The 22,192-nt window shown below is 38.1% G+C and overlaps 1 protein-coding gene across 2 annotated transcripts in view; it reads right to left on the reverse strand.

Moving 5' to 3' along the window:
* lin7a (lin-7 homolog A (C. elegans)) overlaps positions 1-22,192 on the reverse strand; it is a 46,834-nt gene continuing 24,642 nt past the window's right edge. The window contains exons 3-6 of one of the 2 annotated variants that reach the window (XM_026209829.1): positions 14,358-14,429; positions 7,000-7,209; positions 5,088-5,305; positions 1-1,916 (exon numbers count right to left, since the gene is read on the reverse strand). In XM_026209829.1, the coding sequence (XP_026065614.1) occupies positions 1,892-1,916; positions 5,088-5,305; positions 7,000-7,209; positions 14,358-14,429 (525 nt within the window). In that variant the 3' untranslated portion in view covers positions 1-1,891. Of the gene's footprint in view, positions 1,917-5,083; positions 5,306-6,999; positions 7,210-14,357; positions 14,430-22,192 lie in introns of both variants that reach the window. The other variant, XM_026209830.1, reaches the window with a different exon arrangement.

Below are 22,192 nucleotides of genomic sequence, written 5' to 3' on the forward strand. Positions count from 1 at the left end.
TACACGCACATATATTTATTTATACAAATATAATATGTATAACAATTGCATATCACTTGGTATTTTTTCACTGTATAATAATAGCTTTTCAACCTCAAAAATGCAAGTCATTAATAAGAAAGCTTGTAAGTAAACATATAAAAGGGAAGAGAATCCATTGAAATGAAAATATTGATAATCAAGGATCGAAACACCTTCACAGCTTGGAGTGATTTTTGTCTATTAGGATGACATCTTACATGTTACCCACAGTCTAATTTACTCAAAAACCGATCAACAAAGGAACTAATTTAAGTATCTACCAAAGTCCTACATCAGGAAAACCATCAAATCAAATTACAATAACACATACAATATTACCTTTGATTACTGGTGGTCTTCAACTACTTGCTGATTTACAGTTTGGCTTCTATAAGACTTTAACTAACAGTACAACTACAGCACTGCAATGGATAGACAGTTTGTGTTGAGGGTATAAAGCTCTGAAATAAAAATTATCTTTTTTAAAATAAAAACAAAATGCATTGGCTTAATGCGTGCTTTTTAAATTGATTGTCAAAACAGGACAATGTTACAATGTTTCTAGTGAATGAGGTGGTTGGTTATGTGAAATATCGAATGAAACACAGAACACAACAATTAATAATCTTTCAAACATCTGAGATTATAAACTTGAAAATAGAGCTTTAAAATAACAAAATACTATAATGATGTATCTCCATTTGTAGATATCATGTATCTGTGATTGACATTCCGTTTGTCCTCACGGTAAATAATTTCATAATATCATGTCTGAACTTAAATAGAATATTTCTGAATTTGAATTAATCACATCACAACCATAAAACCGCATCAAAACTGTACAGCGGTCATGAATGCATGGCCTGTTAAAGGTACGGCGTGCCATTTCTGTGCCACGAAACAAAATTGCGAAAATCGGTACTGTTTCCAAATATTTCAGCTATTGGTTTCCAAACATGAAGTCCTGCCCTAAACTCCAAATACTGGATGGATGCACAAACAAATTGTGCAATGGTTTGAAATACCAATGCAGTGTTTACACTTTTTACTTATACTTTAATTTGTACTGTATATTAAGTTGAAATCTGAGAAAGTATATGCAAAAAGGACACACTTTACCTTTAAATATGGCCGCCATACAACATGCCAAATGTACAAAATAATGTAAGATACAGTGATCTTATGAGAACATTCTGTGCAAATTATGTTTATGGTTTAGCCTGGCTTTTGTAACATGGTGCATAAGATACCATTCTGAAGTGACTTTACCCTCTTAAGATTAATTTGCACGCTTAAAAGCATTTTAACCATAATTTGACAGTAGAATGTGACAAAACAAGTGTTATTGCTAAATCTACTCTCTTTACAAAATATTCTTTGCTACAATATGGTATAAAATACCTCAGTGTTATCCAATCAAGGACGATTGACATAAAAAGCGCTTTCTATTCACAGAGACACCAGCACCAAAAGAACCCTTCTAAAAGTTACTGTACAGCGCTGTGGAAACAAAAACAGAACAAAAGTTAAAACAAATCACTGAATGCTTTAGAAATGTTGAGAAAACACATGATCACAAAACTACAAGAGGGACTTTTTAAGAGGGTCAAAACTTGCGATTGGTTCCAGACAACTGAAATATGAAAAAGTGTAAACCCATGTATTCAGTGCTAGCCTTCCTCTATGCCATCATGTACATTTTTCTAAGCACCAATTTGGAACACATATCATGGAGTTTTCAATCTTTTTGAGCTGTAGGTAGTTGAATGAAAGAGGATAATCTTCACTGGAGAACAGCAAGGGTTCCTCTTCTGAGATCTCTCGGACCTCCTTATGACTGTGAGGGTATGCAAGTCTCACCCAGTGTCCTCTAATTTTTCTTCTTTTGGAACAGCCTGTGAAAAACCAAGAGGACAAAAGCTGAGAGACAAGCTGAAAGGCACAGTCTAAATGTTTGTTGGTATTTTTAACTATTTAGTTTATAAGACGTAATGTGACAGGCTGGACTTGAAACTTTGGTTCCATGTGACCACTATTGCCCAATGTCTCAAGGGAAAGTACTAGTGTTGTAGTCAAGACTAGTCAATTTAAATAAAGTCCAGATTGAAAATGGATTAAAGTAGGTTGAATCTGATTCAAGATAGAGACTAGAAGAGTCCAGGCCAAATGCTACAGAGTCCATGACAAAACCAAGACCATAAAAATCTGGTCTTGGACTCAAACTTGAGATGGGCTTGAGACTTCAAGTTGAGCGTCATGTTGCACAAAAGGTGGAATCACATGTATCCTCGGCAGACAACGCATTATGACAAACATTGAAGGCTTGAACTTATTGTACATTTTCTGCTGATATGGTTCCATATTTATTTGTTGGCAGCTCATATAAAGATCACCTACTTTTTGGCACATTTCATATCATTTTTCACAGAGATCACAGAGATCTTTTCACATATGAGCCTTCTTTTTTAAGCGAGGAAAAATAAAATACTTTTTTATCAACAGAAACTACAATTGAAATCCCTTGTCTGCATTTTGCTCTCCACAATTGAACTTGAACTGATCTTATTGGTTTTAGTTTTTTTGATGTGTGTGTGTTTGTGTGTGTGTGTGTGATTTAGGTATACCCTACTTTATGTGGACAAAATGTCCCCATAAAGATGGCAATATCCTTGTCCTTTTAGGGACATTTTTTGGTTCCCATCAGGAAACAAGCTTATGAATCGTGAGGAATTAAGTTTTTTGAAAATCTAAAAATGCCCTTTTTTGTGTGAGGGGTAGGTTTAGGTCTAGGGTTAGAGTAAGGGGACAGAAAATACAGTTTGTACATTATAAAAATCATTTCGCCTTGTACACGGAATGTCCCCATAAAACATGAAAACCCAACATGTGTGTGTGTGTGTGGATGGTGTGTGGTTTAGTGTTGACAGAGTGCTTTGCATGCCAGTCTTGATAGGGGATGATCTGGGCTCAGCTGAGCTCTCTTCCCATGATCCTTTTGCCCAGACATAATGTTCCAAAAATACTCAGCAGCTCAAAAGCACATATGATTTTACAGCCAAGGATTTAGCCATAAGCAAGAAAAATGCTATAAGATATTCCAGCTGGCCTCTGGTGTCAAGAATACAGAGGCCAGCGCCTCTGTTAGAAGTGTATCCACACAGACGTGCTTTTGAGTCGCCACTGCTTATAGCTTCATTTTAGGCTTGGCTTGTTTCTATGAGGAGGTTACAACACTGCCAACTATACTGCTGCTCAGAGCTAAGAGTGGTGTGAGGAGGCAATGAGGCGAGAGATGGGCCGAGTATCATTAATAGAAAGAGATGTGCTTTGGTCTGTCTGGAAGAGACACTGACTAATAGAATTCTCTCAGATTGTGGTGCATTTACAAAGACTAAAGAAATCTTGAGGAAATGGGAGTGCTGTTATTTCAGAACAGTGATAATATAATGGAAGTGATAAAGGATGATGTCTACTTTCTCTTTTTAATATGTAAGGGGTGGCACTGTTTCAGAAGCTAATATGGGATGTGACAATGACATATCAATGAGCACCAGCTTGAAAAAAAATACAAGAATACAAGAAAAACAAGAATACAAGAAGCCTGTATGTAATAATACATATGCAAATTACTGTATGTGTTATATATAATACATAACATTTATGAAACATAATAAATAAAAATGGAATACGTAATGACTTTTTACATAGACCATTTGCACATTATACTTTATGTAGTCTTTACATAATCTGACTTACCTTTTCATAATGCATTGAAATTAGCATATAATAAATGTATGTTATAGGGATTTGGCAAGTTGTATCATTTACAATGTATAATAATATGAGTGTCCATTGAGAACTGATTGTAATGAGTATAAGGAATTAGGGATAATGTTGTTCCATTTCTTTAATAAATACTATTGGTTCTGCAAAGCTTCTCCTTTTATGTTCCACTATGTCATTCAGGTTTGAGTAACATGAGGGTGAGTAAGTATTGCATTTTCATTGTTGGCTGAAGAATATCTGAATTATAGTCTAATACGAAGGGATAGTTAAAAAATTTCTGTTTTCATTTCTTCACCCCCATGTTGTCACATACATGATGCCTTTGTATGGGGAGCACAAGAGAACATATGTTGAGCTTTGCTGTGATCCAAACCACATTGGACCCCAGTGGCATTTATTTTAGGGGTGTTCCGATCACGATCGGCCGATCGTTATGCGCATCTCGTCAGTAAAGCCGGTTTTCTAATCAGCGGTAAATTCCATCAAGTGCGTGATTTCACATAGAGCAGCTGTTACTACACAGAGCCGTTGTTAATAGAGAAGATGCGCAAATCACGTTAATTTTCAGCGTTTTTTGGCACATCTTCTCAGTTAACAACGGCTCTGTGTAGTAACAGCTGCTCTATGTGAAATCACGCACCTGATGGAATTTACCGCTGATTAGAAAACCGGCTTTACTGAGGAGATGCGCATTAACGATCGGCCGATCATGATCGGAGCACCCCTAATTTATTTGAATGTACAGTATACAATTCTTTTATTAGGTGTTTTTCAAAATATCTTCTTTTGTGTGCCACAGCAGAAAGAAAGTCTGCTGCATATTTAGAACAACATAAGAGTGAATAGATGATGACGGACCTTTTTGGGTAAACTATCCCGCATTACCAAAACAAATGGTTCCATCAGTGAGATCTACAGACTTAATAGGCCTGTAATAAAAAAAACGATTGATTTCCCATCTAAATAGTTCTTAATTTTGCCCTTAAGTGTGATCCTTCAATGTCTGGACAACTGCCTGATAAGCGAATCCCACTTAATGAGCTCAGTCTGTGATGTCATCAGCACTGCTTGCCAGCTGATTCATTATTTCACATGATGACATAACAGCTGAGTTTAAGATACAATAGCGGTCTGTTTTCGGAACAATGTCCCACGGGTGACAGGCAGCACGTAGTACCGAATTTCCCACAGGCTTCAAGGGGTGGCAGGGCAGCTAACTTCTCCGTGAGCTGCCCCGCTGAGGTCCTGTTACCCTTAAAGCAATGAAAAGCCTCACCTACGACATGTGGTTCTGCTGGGCGGTCAGGTTTTGCTGCTGCTGCTGCTGTTGTTGCATGAGGAGCTGCTGCTGCTGGCGTCTGCGGGCGGTGCGGAGCTTCTCGAACCTCGCCTCCATCTCCTCCAGGACTTTAGGGGTGTAACGCACCACCAGTTTGACGCTGTCCTTGGCTGCTTTCAGTAACTCTACAGCCTTTTCATGGTGTTCACCCTCGACGCTCTGAGAAAAATAATGCAATAGTTAGGTTTTCGGACGAACCTGTGGTTGTTCATGTCATTTAATTCAAAGGACCGAAATGCAAACGTGTATCTCAAAGTTCAGTAGTTTATTGATGACTGCTGCAACTGTATTATATCCAAACTCGTAGCTTTGTCAGCTCAAAACTGCACTAGAAATTGCTCCATGGTGATGAACATTTAATTACATTTTGGCATGAAAGAGCCATTAATTTCCTATTAGCTCAGGAACCGTAACATGTTTGGTTTAATGAGAAATGGCTGCTCAAATGCTGTCACAAAACGCTTTCCTATTACAGTCTTTGACGCAAATGAAATCAAATGGATCCTTTCTGAAGTCGTCTGTCATCTCTGAGCGAGAAAACAATGGACATTCGTTTCTGTTAAACTCAAATTAGTCCTTCATGAAATAGAATTGTAACAAACTTGAATGATGGCAGTGATGAGCAAAGAAACTCATCGTCAAACGGTTTGCACTGCAGCAGTGACTCAGAGCAGTTTATAAAAGTAGACAGCTTTTTTAACTGAAAGATTCATTCGGATTCAGTCAAAGATTCATTCTCATCTGGCTCCAGTCTGACACATTTGAAACATTTACAGTGAATTTTGATAAAGAGTCTTTTTTTTCAGTCATGCTTTAAGCTTTCTACCTTATTTGTCCAGTTATATTATTTTAAAATGTCAAGTTTAGCTTAAGTAAAATATCAGTCTCTAATTGGTCTAATTGGAGCTGCCGAAACTGATTTATTAGAGTATTGTTCCATAATGCAATCAGCCTTGTAGACTGCTGGAATTGTTTGTTCATTGAGATCAATGTAAAAATCCTTTTGCCGTAATAATCTCACTTCAGCCCAAACCAATTTTTTTATTCTGTATTGATTAGAAAGCCAGTGGGCCTTCTAGCGTGAAGGCATCTTCACAGCTGATGGCATCTTGACAGCTCTACACAGCTGAAAAAAATTCATCCCCTAAAAATTATATATAAACACTGAAAGGGATCGTCCAGAAATGAACATTCTCACGCTTTTCCAAACCTCCATCAGTTTCTTTCTTCTGTTGAGCACACACATTCAAGATATTTTGAAGAACACTGGTAAACAAACTGTTGACAGCAGCCATTGACTTCCATTATTCTGTAGTATAATGTAGTATATAATAGTATTCTAATCACACCATCATCTAGGAAGTGTTTTTTTTTTTCCTGACTGATAAGCATGTGTGAACTGATCAAGTCTGTAATGCTTTGTGGTGCTAAGATTAGTTTGTCTCCAATGTTGAATCCTATTTCGTTCAAGAACAATAAAATTAGAAATTAGAAAATTGTAATCCACTTGAAAAAAAGAGATATATATTAGGGCTATCAAAAGATTTTAATCTTGATTAATCACATCTAAAACAAATTGTGATCAATCTTTCGACAGCCCTAAAAGATAAATTAATTTCAAGTTAATGCTCTCATGCCTTTTGGTTTATTTCCATTCTGTTTCCATCTAGTTTCCATCCAAATATGCATTCATTTTCTTGCTATTGTGTAAATAACATTACCCTACGAGATTTTAGTCTTGTACACCTTTTTATAGAAATGTGTCCTTAAATTAAACACATGCACTTTCCTGTTACAGAGTTCGAATAGAATAGAAAAGGTCCTGCATAACAGGAACATCCCTAGCAACTCACCACTCCATTGACGGACAGGAGTTGGTCGCCTCTCTTAAGACCGCCATGCCTCTCAGCCACGCCCCCAGGGATGATGCGGGAGATGTAGATCGGTGAGTTCTGCTCTTTTCCACCCATCACATTGAAGCCAAGCCCCTCATCTGTCTTGGGCAGCTCCACCACCCGTGGGTGAGAATGACCCTCGCTGGCTGCAAATGCCGCCACTGTGGCCTGATAGGAACCAAAGGATCCAAAATGTCAGTGATTGTAAAACATGACCAATATATCTTCAAGGCTGATTAACGAAATAATATTTTGAGATGATGAGATTCGTGATTGCCATTTTCTTTGAAATGTCTATAAACTGCTTGGGGATGAACAGCAATGCGTGAATCACATTGTTTAATATAAACTTTCTGAAGAGACACGATCACTTGATATCATATAATATGATAATGATATGACATTTTTATTTGATATGGTTATAAATATTGATCAGTGTCCATACATGTGGTAAATGCAAGCTTAGTCTTCAGAAGACTTGGATTAAATGGCTCGATAATGTGGATTTCCTTATATAATGTCTTTGAAAAAAAATTGTTGATAGCTATAGACTTTAAATGGACAGACTTAAATGAGGAGTAAAAATTAAAGATACTTAATTTGTGTTCCTAAAATGAACAAAAAATGAAGGTGAGTGATGACAGAATTTTCATTTTTGGGTGAACAAATTTAACATGTAATGTAGCTTTTCTGTTGTGATATATCAGCAAACTTTGTGGCATTATTAAAACATTGCTCTGTTTGTCTGTAAATCTCAAACAATCAATCGGTCAAGGACTCCTGAAGTCTTCAGAAAACCAATATTTTAATTTTCCATTCTGTTTGAGCAGCAGAAATCAGACACTTCGCCTTTAAAACTTTTCAGCATGGGTGGTTTTGTGAGAAATGGACTACTTGCACATCTACTTCCGCGTTCCACCCAGCACAGCTCAGAAGTTTCTGTTCAACATTTAGCACACCTACATACAGATCGTTTCTCATGGGAAAGCAGATTATTACTAAGTTTTAGGGATGGCATTTTTTTAATATAACCAATTAGTCATATTCTCTGCGTTAACAACCTGCTGAAATATTCCTATCAATATATTTCTCTTCCAAATATGCATTCTGAATAATAAATAAATATATTACCCCACTAATCTGCTGCGCGCAGTCCAGTGCTTGTCTTCACTTTTTTCTCTTACTGATCATATTTCATGTTGAATTATATAGTGGCTAATATATTAAATACAGATAAATCATTCATTTTGATCTTATTCATCAGATCTCACACACATTACTAGCTTAAGAGCACTGACACCCTGCAGTGAAACAATCACGTATGTTTACCAGCCATTGCTTTATCAGACTGGCTTATGTTGGATTAAAACTGAAAGTTTCGTTGAGTTTGGACAATTCTGCACACAGTAATCATCAGAATATCTCTTCTCCAGTCACTGAAAATTTCTGGATTTTGAAGTTAACTTGATGATTACGGCACATTAAAATATACATAACGGAAATAACAGAGCGGTATTATTTCAAAACCAAAGTGTGTCAAGAAGATCAGTGCAAGTAGTCCATTGTGCATTATATCTTATGTAGTCTTTGTACTGGCTAATATATACAAACCTGCTCTCTAGATATCAGTTTCGAGAATTGAAAAAAACATAACAGTTGACATTACAAAGAACAAAGGATCTTCTTTGCATTCAAGACCGCAATTTTTATTAGTTGATGGCAAGAGACCCCATTATCTTGAAACGCATTAGGGTGGATTGATATTCAAGAACTGTCAGCCTCAACATACACTTCCAGTGTTACATTCTTAAAAGCCAAACTAAACATCTCCACTATGGCTTTACAGAGGCTTTACATTTAGATGGACTCTTTTAGACTGTGCTCTAGTCAAACTCTTGCTTTTGTGGAAGCAGATAAATGAGCAAAGTCAGGTAGTACATCCCACAAAGTTATTCCATAGCCTGTACGAATATGTCAACATGTTTGTGCTGTAAGTAAAAGATATACTGCATCCGATAACCTGCTCTGCTGCCTGCATTGTCGTCTGAATTCCTCAGACTTCAGAGCTTGTTAGCCAAGCGCAACCACCAGGGGACAGAGAATGTGAAGGAAGACAAAAGCACTTCCTGCTGATCCACGCTGTAGCTACAGGTGCAGCACTGTGGGCCGCCCAACTCATCATTAAGGCATTCACACACAGGAAGCAGCGAGGGGAAAAAACACCAAGGATTGTTTTGGAGACTTTGCAAGGCACCAGATTCCCAAATGGCAAACCAAGCAGTTTTCTGATCTCGGAAACTGAAAGAACAGCACCTTCTCTGTCTGATTGTTTCGTGTCACACTGAAAGAAATGCTGTTTGAAAGCCTTCTGTATGCAGTTCCTCAACCTTCCCCAGCCACATCTTCTCTGAGGAAAATAGAAGTAGATATATAAAAAATTTTAAGCCTGGAATTGTCAAATTGTAAATCAATGATCAGTACCCTGCATTCCCTGTGCATAGAACACATGACCTTGGTGTTGTTGATAGTGCCGTGCTCTATGAGTTACTGGAATGCAGGAAGTCCACCGAAAACTGAAAATCACCATTACTGACATACTCTTGTGTCACCTCAAACCTGTCTGCTTTTAGTTTTTTCATTGAAAGAAGTTTTAAAGAGAATCTTCAAACGACTATAAATAGTTACATCAGCTGTTCAAGACAACGACAACAACAACAAAAAATGGTATTGGTTATGTTTTGCCAGCTATTTATTTTTGCACACTTTATTTTGAGGTCCAATTCTTACTATTAACTATGACTTTTGCCTGAATAAACTACTCGTTTACTGCTTATTAATAGTTAGTATAAGGTAGTTGTTGAGTTTAGGTATTGGGAAGGATTAGAGATGTAGAATATGGTCATGCAGAATATGCACTTTATAAGTAATAAATGACGTTTTTATTAACAAGATTCGGGAGGAGCGCGTCAGATACTTAGCCTAATCGTCACAGATGGACCATAATCAAGTAATCAATCGCATAGTATAAATATCGCTGACTTACCTCTATCCTCTATCAGCATCCCTCCTCCACCCCATCTACTCACTTTGGGCCCTATCTTGCACCCAGCGCAATTGACTTTGTACACCGACGCATGTGTCATTCCTATTTTGCACCTGCGCAAAGCGCGCTTTTCCCTCCACAGAAGCACGTCGCTAAACTAGTGAATGAACTTGCGCTCCCTGGGCGGTTCAGCGCAAAAAAGGAGGCGTGTTCCGGCGCAAACAATCCCTGGTGCTATTTTGATGTTCCATTAAACAATTGCGCCACTGACCAGAAAAAACCTAGTCTAAAGTCAGTGGCGCGTTGCGCGTTGTTCATTATGCTATTTTAAGGGCGCATGCTTGACCATAATGTATAGCGTGCACAACGCGCATACACTTTGCTCATGTAATCTAAACAGATGCAACAGTTATTTTTGCAAATCATAAATTGTTACACTAAAAAAATATTAACACATGAGATGACGGAAATCATTGTGGTGTGCCACGAAGATGTGAAAAAATAGGCATAAATCTAGCTTACAAATTATTCAGGCTAATTGTAGTAATTAAGGATCAGACCTTTTTGAGGTCATATATGTATATAAGGACATCTGACAAATTGGTTTGTCCGTCAAGAACCAGGAAAAAAAAAATCGATGAAACATTTGTGGCTATTTCCTCCCACGCCTGTTTAACCGACGCTATTTTGGGTGGGTTTCTCCCATCCCCATACAACACAACTTCTCTGTCTTTCACTGCTCTTACAAGAACATCAGTCTCCTCGGCTGTGAACCGCTCCTGGCGTGCGCCTGGTAAATACGCCATAATAATAGCAATCCATAATGGAACTTGCGCACCTGCTTTTAAAGGGAATGTTGGATGACGCTCTGATTGGTTTATTTCACGTTACGCCCAAACCACACCTATGAATAATGAAGCTACTTCAGACCAACCCATTTTAGATTTGCGCCGGGCGCAAGAGCCATTTATCCCACCGGGAAAATAGCAACAGCGCCGAGACCCGCCCACAAAGTTACTTGCGCTTCGCGCTTTGACACTTGCGTTTCAGATCGTTAAAATAGGGCCCTTTGAGTTCACTTTATGAACAGACTCTAGGTTTGGGCCATTCCCGAGCTCGGAGCCTTTCCCCGGATAGCACGCCAAATACGCATACCATACCTCAGCTAATTATATGTAAGCGTGAACTAGTGAAACAGCCAGTATGTTAATTATAGGCATGCTAATAAGCAACTAGTTAATAGTGAGAATTGGAATTGTTAAATGTTTTACAGAAAAACAACAGCACATAGGTTGACAGAAGGGTAAGTAATAAATGACACCAATGTAATTTGGGTGAACTAACCATTTAATGCCCCCTGGAAGTACTGTAGGACATCAGGTAACCATGCAGTGTTAACATTACTCTGAACAATAGCCCATTCAAGCTCATTGCACGCCTTACAAATTACATCTTAAATAATTACACAGTCTTTCCAAAGAATCTCCACTGGTAATGAATACTGGCTTTTAACATTTAAATCAGCTATATGCACATGGCGTGTGGAAAAAATCGTAGCCAAAGGCGTCACCTGGAGCTCAATTGCTGCAGGGGATCCCAAAGGATGGCTGGGGCTTTTAGAGCTGTTCTTCATCCTATTTATGTGCCATCAATTGAAAACTATCCCAACTGCACAAAGATGCATGCTGCTCACACATGCTAATTGCCCTTTTGCCAGTGATTTGAGTCCAGTATGCTTTTTGAAACCCATAGTAACTTTTCAAAGTGACCAAGCGAGGTGCTTTGAGGCACTTTATGACTTTTGTAATTTACATCTTGCATTAGAACTTTAATTGATATGCTAATTCTGCTCATCTGGTGAGACCTGCTTGCTGAGCACAACACTAAGTACTGCTGTTTTCTGTAAAAGTGCCATTGGCATAGTATAGTTCCCTATTATTACAATACCACTCAAATGAGTCACACTGCCGGTTAAAATTATTGCATTGTTTTCTTTATGTTGAAATTGAAAGCCTGTTTTTCTCTGACAATAACTGCACCAGTGTCTAAAAAGTAGCAAGTGCTATTGAACATTTATTATAACTCTGAATCGATGACAAGGACTTTAATTCATAAAAAATTCTAAAAGCGTATGCTAAGCATGAATTGCCAACCAATCAAGAGATTAGATGGAGGAAAGTCATTTTAGATCATAAAACCATTAATACCAAAATATAAGTCACCTCTAAAACTTGTCTTTCTGGGATGATAGGATGAGGGCCTAATTAAATATTAAGGTCATACATTTATTTTTATTTAATTTTTTAAGGCCCGCTTATAATGTTAGTCAAGGTTGTTTTGTGGGTTTAAAAGTCATAATAGACACTTCGCTAAGCTTCACGCTCATTGGTTACTGATGTTTGCTAACACAAGCTTTAAAGAATGTCCCAGAGGAAGGAATGTGATATTTCCAGCATGCTTTTTAGTAAAATGTGCTCAAAAATTGAGTCGATGATTTCCTTAAACAGGATGGAACAAAGTGTGACATTGTAAAGCATCTGCCATTTTTTTTTTTTATGAAATTATTAAATTATGCAGTATTCTACCTTTTAAAAACGCTTTAGTCAATTACTCTACACGTTATTTGCAGAGCCAGGAACAGCACAACGTTTCACCACACATCCTACTCTCAAGATGCCCTCAAGTGCACCATTTGCATTCATTATTACGACATGTCACACATGCAAGTTGAAATCATAACGTGCCATGTAGCTTAAAAGTGATAAGTAGGCTGCAATGAAATGTTTGTGATACATAAAGTAGTTGACACATAAAGCAGTGAAAGTCAAGTGATAAAATTCACACTTGTTGACTATAAGCTGTTCCAAACATCACGCCTTAAAAATAACTGAAATATGGCATGTAAAATTAAAAATAACTTGCAAAATGATTCATTACAATTCACTTAAAGACTAGCTTTCTGCTCCCTGAACTCTATAAAACATAACAACTAGGCATCTCATGTATCATCTGAGTTTCCAATTTGTAAATATGACATTCTTTGGTCATCCATGTGCAGTACTCATAATTTGGATATCATAAAGATAGATTTAGGTCAGGTTCAGAGCCTAGAACACTCAAATAACAGCAGGTACACAAGCATGACCGTCAGCATTAACACGACTGGACCACTGAGGAGTGAACAGTCATTATAATGATAAACACCTGTGCAGATCAGAGAGATGGTGGGCAGAAGTCTTTGGACGTCAGTGTGGCCTTTAATCAGCAAGGCTCTCAAATTTGGCCCATTGGTGTATGTCCCTGTGATGTAGGGATGTGCATAAGTACATTGTTTCATAATCACCCAGTTGGTGGGATGCTTGAATGACTAGTTGACTAATCAGTCTTAAAGAGCCCTATACAATTAGGCTAGTTTCAGGATCGTCCAATCAGCATCAGGATTCTTTAAAACAAACGGAGCAGGAATGAAACCGAACAGAAGTCTCAAGACACATTTTAAAAGGAAAACTATTTTTGACTTCAACAGCTTTAGTGAGCATAAGAGATTTCTTTCATTTAAAACATTTTTTGAAAATCGTATTGTAGTGTTTATAAAAATAACTCACATTGGTGATTATATAACTCTTATATGCGAAAAAGTTTTAAAGCACTGAATTAAGAGAGTTTTTCATATCTATCAAATGCACCTGCCTGAAACCATTCAGGTGTGCAAAGTGTCTATTCCTCAAAATATAATTACAGTCAGTCTGAGATATCTGGCATGCTGCAGTGACTGATATATAGATATCACCCACCGCTGCAAGAAAAAAAAAAAAAAAAACACAAAAAATCCCACATTTGACTGGTGATTGTGACCCATCCCAAAATAACCATTTTGTAGTGAGGCTGAAAATCTCCATATAAAGATTCAGCAAGGCACTTCTGCTCATCTAGTACTCAAAAATTCTATTACCCCTCCCCCTCTCCTTTTTATGTCTCCTGTCTTTCTCACAGGAGTGCACTCTACGCACAGTATGAATTTGAATGAATGCCGTTTCAGTAACAGTGTCTGAAGAGCAACTGGCAAGTGTTTGCGTGCAGGTCTGGCTAATTGCCGATTGTGTTTATCAAACCAAGACAGTTTGCAAAGAAACACATTTGAAAATGTTTGTATTAAATGATTTCATCTTATTGATCATTAGACTACAGAAAAAAGTTGCTATTATTAGTCTATCTTTTATGTAACACAGAAACAGAGGGCAGGTGATTCGGAAGTAAATAAAGTCAGACCTACCTTAGCTGTGGCACGTGCTTGATACTCTGGACAGCCATTCACTGTTATTGTTTCATGCATATATTGATAGACCTATTAAAATAAAGAGAACAAAACAAGTTTCAGTTCTTCTGTATTTATCAAACTGATGTAAAACATGGATAAATAGCATTCTGCTACAGTAGGCATTACAAATTCAAGTCAGCCAGTGTAACAGATAAATTGGAGATTCAAGGGTATTAATGTAATTCATTTTATTCTTTATTTATTTATCTTTTATATTATCAGGAATTATCTCGTTGAGATATAGATCTCTTATACCAGGGGGTCCTGGCCAAAATGGCAGCACAGAATGCTTCACACAAACAGATTATAAACACATAAAACCACAAAATATAATAAAGAATAAAATCTTATCCAGCATCATATGAAAAAATTATGTTAAAAAGCAAAATGGCGCCTATTTGTTAGGAAATGGTTAAATATTTTGATAAAGATAAAAACCCCAAACAAAGCTTGATTTAACATTCTGAAATGAAATTTGTTAGAACATATTCTCGCATGTTGCATTCTCAATATACACTCATTGGCCGCTTTATTAGGTACCCCTTGCTAGTACCTGTTTGGACCCCCTTGTGCTTTCAGAACTGCCTTAAATTCGTCATGGCATAGATTAAAGAAGGTGTTCGAAACATTCCTCAGAGATTTTGGTCCATATTGACATGATAGCACCACGCAGTAGATGCAGATTTGTCGGCTGCACATCCATGATGCGAATCCCCCGATCCACCACATCCTAAAGATTTGGTTGCTGTGGAAGCCATTTGAGTAAAGTGAACAAATTGTCATGGTCAAGAATCTAGTCTGAGATTATCTGAGATTTGTGACATGGTGCATTATTCTGCTGGAGGTAGCCATCAGAAGATGTACACTGTAGTCCTAAAGGGATGGACATCGTCAGCAACAATACTCAGGCAGGCTGTGGCATTTAAACGATGATCAATTGGTACTAAAGGGCTCAAAGTGTGCCAAGAAAATATCCCCAACACCATTACACCACTAGCAGCAGCCTGAACCATTGAGACAAGGCAGAATGGATCCATGCTTTCATGTTCTTTACATCAAATACTGACCCTAACATCTAATTGTAAGAGCAGAAACAGGACTCATCAGTCCAGACAAAGTTTTTCCAATCTTCTGTTGTCCAATGTTGGTGAGCCTGTGTGAATTGTAGCCTCTGTTTCCTGTTGTTAGCTGACAGGAGCGGCACCCGGTGTGGTCTTCTGCTGCTGTAGCCCATCTGCTTCAGGGTTCGACATGTTGTGCGTTCAGAGATGGTTTTCTGCATACATTGGTTGCAACGAGCGGTTATTTGAGTTACTGTTGCCTTTCTATCATCTCTAACCAGTCTTTCCCCATTCTCCTCTGACCTCTGAAATCAACAAGGTATTTTTGTCCACACAACTGCCGCTCACTGGATATTTTCTCTTTTTTGGACCACTCTCTATGATGGTTGTGTACTTCAACACATATAGATGGCTTAATTAGATTAGATTAGATTCAACCTTATTGTCATTGCACATGTAAGGTACAAGGCAACGAAATGCAGTTAGCATCTAACCAGAAGTGCAATAAGCAGTAAGTAAAAAATATACAAGGTCTACAATATGTACAATAACTATACAGCTAAGTATTATAGACATAATTTACAGATTTTAAATACTATCAGCATGATATACAGATAGGTTTACTATGAACATACTATACAGATTGATTATGTAAAAGTATGTACAATACACTATAGGCAGAAACTATGTACATATGAACATCATTTACACTAGTGTAATGGACAGTAAAGTGCATAGAACATATTTCAATGTGGAAATGGATTACTCAGTGTTTCTGGATGAACAGACAGTAGTGCAAGTAATAACAAGTTTACTGTCTTTTGCTTGTTGTAAATAAATAATTAAATCAGATTTTGTCATGAGGAGTTGTAGGGAAAAAGCTGTTCCTGAATCTGCTGGTTCTTGTCCGGAGACTCCTGAAGCGCCTCCCTGAGGGCAGGAGGTTAAACAGTCCATGGTCAGGGTGAGAGGAGTCCTTAAGAATGCTGTGAGCTCGACGTAGACAGCGTTGCCTCTGGATGTCCTAAATAGCCGGAAGAGGTGTTCCTGTGATGCGTTGGGCAGTTTTCACCACCCTCTCCAGTGCCTTGCGGTGAGCCACTGAGCAGTTCCCATACCAGACTGTGATGCAACTGGTCAGGATGCTCTCGATCGCACACCAGTAAACGTTTTTCTTCAGTGTCCTTAGAAAGAAGTGGCACTGGTGAGCCTTCTTGACCAGGCTGGAGGTGTTTGTGGTCCAGGACAGGTCCTCTGAGATGGTGGTTCCCAGGAACTTGAAGCTGGAGACACGTTCAACAACCATCCCGTTAATGTGGATGGGGTTATGAGTGCTTCCTTTTCTTCTTCCTGAAGTCCACAATGAGCTCCTTTGTCTTGCTGGCGTTAAGGAGCAGGTTATTGTCAGCGCACCATGTGGCCAGGTGCTGTATCTCTTCCCTGTTGGCAGTCTCATTGTTGTCACTGATGAGGCCAATCACCGTGGTGTCTTAATGATGGAGTTGGATCCATGCACCAGCTTCAGATTCAGATTCAACTTTATTGTCATTGCACATGTGGGCACAAGGCAACGAAATACAGTACAGTCTTGGGTGTAAAGGAATGGGCTCAGCACACAGCCCTGTGGTACACCTGTGTTAAGTGTGATGGTGCTGGAGCGGTGGTAAAATATATTGATGATGATGGTGGTAAATGCATGATGATGGTGGTAATGCATTGATGAAGGTGGTAATGCATTGAGTTGCTGCCATGTGATTGGCTGATTAGCAATTTGTGATACCAAGAAATTGAACAGGTGTACTTAATAAAGTGGCTGGTAAGTGTATAGTGGGCATTAGGGTAAACTGACTTTTAAGATCAGTTTTTCCTTTAGATTGATGTGGAAGAAATGCTATTTCTATCTGAAATAAAATATTATTATCAGTTTTATTTGTTAATTGTTACTAAAGAGTGTTTTTTCCCCTTTTTTTCTGACTCTTTAATGTGCTTAAGTTTGTCATGGGAAGCCAAGTTTGTCAAGCCATTTCGGTGGATGACGTAAGTCGCGTGGGGTTTGCGTGATTAGTGACAAATATGGAAAGAGAACAAAACACCAGTCATGAATTAAAAGAACAAAGAAAAATGTTGGAGGATTTCAATATAAACCAAGAGGAGACTGGTTTTCCTTTTTCCCTTTGCTTTCTTTGCTCCTATAAACAAACTTGCGAGACTAGCACATCTCAGAGGTGCGTACGTTGCTCATATGTGCTGCTTCATCCGCGTAAACACCTTCCGTGTACGACAGATACAGGAACTGAGAGAAAAGTGTTTACTATGTTTGACATATGAATATTTTTCTTCCAAAAATGGATGGATACACTACAAGAGGCCTTTATTCACCCCCCGGAGCCGTGTGAGCCGTTTTATTATGAATGCTAGCAGACTGCAATGATAGGTCTTGGAATAGCCAGGACAACTTTAAATATATCTCCAACTGGATTCATCTGAAATAGAAATTATATACACTTAGGATGCATCGAGCGTGAGTAAAACACAAGCTAATTTTCATTTTTTCATATTTAATGCAGTTTTAGCCACAGACACCTTTCTAAAATGCAACACATGCAACATCTTTCATCATGGTTCTATATTTTCTCAAGCAGGTGCGTGTACAGAGCCCATATCTGCATTCACACCACCCAGGGATGAGAGTATTAGCTTGAGGTCTTTTGAGGATTTGAAGAACCTATGTTTATCTCATTAACCAGCCCTTCTGAAACACAGCTGGTGCTACAGGAAACTCCAGCTCTCTCTCGCTCTGTCTCTCCTAAGTAACATGTTTCTCTTTAATCTGTCCTCCTGCACCTTGGGCAGACTCTTTAGCTGTTGAACTAACCTCCTACTGAGAGATTAGTATGATAACAAATCTCTTTCTATGCCTGTTGCCCTGTTGGCTTTAAACCACTCACTTAAACATTCTCAACAGGTAGAAAATATTGAATGGCCTTTAGAAACGGCTTGAGAAAAAAATGAACGAGGCTGTGTCTAAAATTAACAAAACAGATTATGTTACTAAGGAGAGGGTGACATTCTACATGTGAGATATGTTTTACTCAGAAAGCTGAGCCATAATAGTTTTCAGCACAGCATGTCTCACAGCATGTCGTACACCTTATTTATTTACCTCAGTCATTATTTTATGTCTGACTCATTGTCATTTTAAAAATAAAGCATGTTCGGGCAGCCTCTTGAGGTTTTACACCAAGAGCAAGTTTTGCTCTGTTAAAGGAATAGTCACCTAAAAATTAAAAAGTCTGTCATCATAAACTCACCCTCGTGTCCTTCCGAACTTATCACTTTCTTCATCATGGAAAAAAAGCTGGAGCATTCATTTAATTTTTACAATTTAATAACAATTTTCAATCATAATCATCTATAGGTACTTTTGTTTTTAGCTGCTTAGTATGTTTAGCTGAATTAAGAAACTTTAATTAGTTTACATTTATTGACTAAACTTCAATAGATGTGTGAGGGATCAATGCAACCAGACGATACAAATCAATAGATTTAGGACCGAAGTAAATCTTTCAGAAGCCATACTTGTGTGCATGTGTGTGTCCCTACGGACGGGGGATTGTGTGTCTTTCAATTGCGTCTTGGAAATGCATGAATATCAGTAAAGGTCGAGCTATTTCAGTGTGTGTAATTTATACACTGTGCTAGTGGTTGAAGTGCAATTCAGATTTGTTTTGAACTAAGTTAAAAGGAAATTAAATCAAAGCTATAAAAGAAAGCCAACTCTTTCTTTTCAAATATATAAAAACAAACTTTATTTTTCTGATACTGTTTCTGATGCTGATAATCCAGCCGTCAACATCTATTTGTGATCAGAGCTTGAAAAAACACTCTGGAAACTATTTTATGCCATACTTTATTGAAAGACAATTTTGGTTGGTTATGTGATTTATTAGGCAGGCAGCAAGGGTAATAGGGCTTTATGTAACCACTCTCTAGTCCTATATATATATGTGTGTGTGTGTGTGTGTGTGTGTATATATATATATATATATATATATATATATAATTATAAGAAATGGTTATTCGGCAGCACATTTTTGTAGGATCGTGTGACACTGGCGTAATGACTGCTGAAAATTCAGCTTTGCCATCACAAGAAAAAAAAGTAAATAATTAAAAACATTTGAATGGTAGTGTATGAAATAATTTTAATGATAGATAATAAGAGTAGACAAAGGCTGAAATTAAATTCATTTCAGATATTATTTACATAAAAAACTTAGCAGATCTACTGAGCTATCGCTAATTGTGGCATTATTTTCATGTCATTGGCCCATCAGTTTACTGAAACTGGAAACTTTTATAACATATTACATTACAAGTATTTATACCTCATGATAGTATTTGTTCTAATACATTTATGTTGATTTCAATAATGGAAATGTAGTTTTGATGATTTTTAAATCACCACATAATAGTAATTAGTTTTGGGGGGTGGGGGGGTGCACTTAACTGTTATGAAAATAATGTTCTTTGTGGGATGTACAGTGTTGTTCCGCCAGTTTTTCTGTGTCTACCTACAATCATGTTTCAGCTCAGTCCTGGTTTCCTTGTCTTCCTGTCTTCCATGTCTCGAGGGATCACTCTGTTTCCTCTCAGCTCACTGGGTGTTCGCTTAGCTTTTATTACCCCAGATATGTTTCACCTCCAGTGAGACCGACACACACACAAACACACATGTGTGTATCACCCTGACTTCTCACAACACTGTCCGATGGAAAAACCCACCCACAGGCTGCAGTGAGGTACTCTGTGTAACCATGGTGCCTTGTCTATAAAGAGAAATATGATTTGAGTTGTTCTCATTTAAAACCGCGCTCTCCCTCCTCTCTGCTAAATCTTTCCATCTTCTCTCGACAGGCATTTCAGTGAAGCCTGATTCACAGCAAAGCCTCTCATTTGCAAGTCCATCCCACCAAGCACAAAGAAGCTATTCCACATAAACACACACAATTAATAACGACAGAGGCTGACACCTCTGACCCCGTAGCAGCGGCGTAGACACTGATCGACTACGCTCTCAGTTGATAATGGCTCTGTAATTGTATTCCACTGAGAGTTGCATTTGAAATCATAAACTTGTTTGTGGGTCGTGAAGCTTTCTCTGACAGACTTGACTGTGGGAAAGATCCTCGGCATAAAAAACATCTTCATTCTCATTGCTAGAAGAGATCACTGTAGGTCAGTCCAGTTGTTCTTCTGATATCCAAAAATACATTACAGTGGCAAAATGTAATCAGATACCACTAGAAAACAGGACAACATCTAAATTTCTCTTAGCAGTCCATTGGGACTGGATCAATATATATTCTAGGACTGAATAGGTAAAAACACATTTGGTTGATATGTTTTAAAGAAATGTTCAAGGTTTTATAAGGCCCTGTCAATGACTTTGATTCCCAAAGACAATAATGTAGATTTGCTGCTTAGTTTAGGCAGCAGGTGTACCAGAGGGTCTTTTTTTAATGACTTTGCACTGGTGCAAGCTGTTAATACTGTAAATCTGGCCCTAATAATGGGTAGAAAAAAAATACACTGTAATCTTTTCCTACAGAAACTTACAACCTTCACATTTCACTTTACTGTAAACACAAGTTTTGAGTGTAAAATATACAGATGCTGTTCAGTGAGCTAAAGCTGTACTGAATCTAAAACGTTTCTTGACAAGCATTTCGAGGAGACATGACAGATGATTTTGTGAGGGTATGTTTTGGCCACTGCAGTTGGTTAGTGTCTAGTTGTCCTCGTTTTGGCAATGATTTCACATGGCTAAGTGAGCTTGATGACTCATCTGAATAGATGAGAACTCTTGTCACCACCATAGTTACCGATAGACTTGATCTTGAAGTGCTCCGTGTTTGTGACATCTAATTTTTCTGTTCTTTAGACTTTTTGGTTGAGGATATTTTCATTTTGTCATACTGACATTGTCCCTGCCTCGCAGAGCTTTGCTGATGGTGCTGTAAATTTAGTCGACGTCGTGTCACGCGAGTGTCCTTTCACACCCTTGTTACAGGAATGTAAGAGACAGATTGCGCCATATGATACCTCGCGCGATTGCCAGGCCATGAAATGAGCTCATAGGGCATCCATGCACGGCTCAGTGAAACTCGGCCTGATGGATGCTGGGAGCGTGAATTGATGTCACACCAAAATTTTTACCACACTAATGTTCTTTTTGATTGATGAGAAACTTTGCAACAAAATGAAACTGTACTTAACGATTCATCTGTTGTGTGTCATCTGCTGTGGAGCAACCTATAAGCTGAATCTCATATATCTAGTCTGAGGCATGTCTCTACAGATTTTCTATGTCTGGTTTTGGCACATTTCCTCATGCATAGTTATAGCCACATTAATCTTGGCCACAGACTGCACATAAGCAAACCGTTTATGGACCATCTGATGCGTTTTACCTACAAAAAAGCCCAAGAGTTTTTTCAAAATCACAGGCTCCAATTTCCCAAGTTTCATGGCATCAATCAACCAACCAACCAACCATCCAAATCCAACCAAATCCAACCAAATCCAACCCAATCCAATCAATCAACCAACCAACCAACCAACCAACCAACCAACCAACCAATCAACCAATCAATCAATCAATCATTCAATCAATCAATCAACCAATCAAAATACATAAATCCCAATCTATCAAGCCTATCAGAATCC

Source organism: Carassius auratus, chromosome 29, assembly GCF_003368295.1.
Source record: "Carassius auratus strain Wakin chromosome 29, ASM336829v1, whole genome shotgun sequence".
NCBI lineage: Eukaryota > Metazoa > Chordata > Actinopteri > Cypriniformes > Cyprinidae > Carassius > Carassius auratus.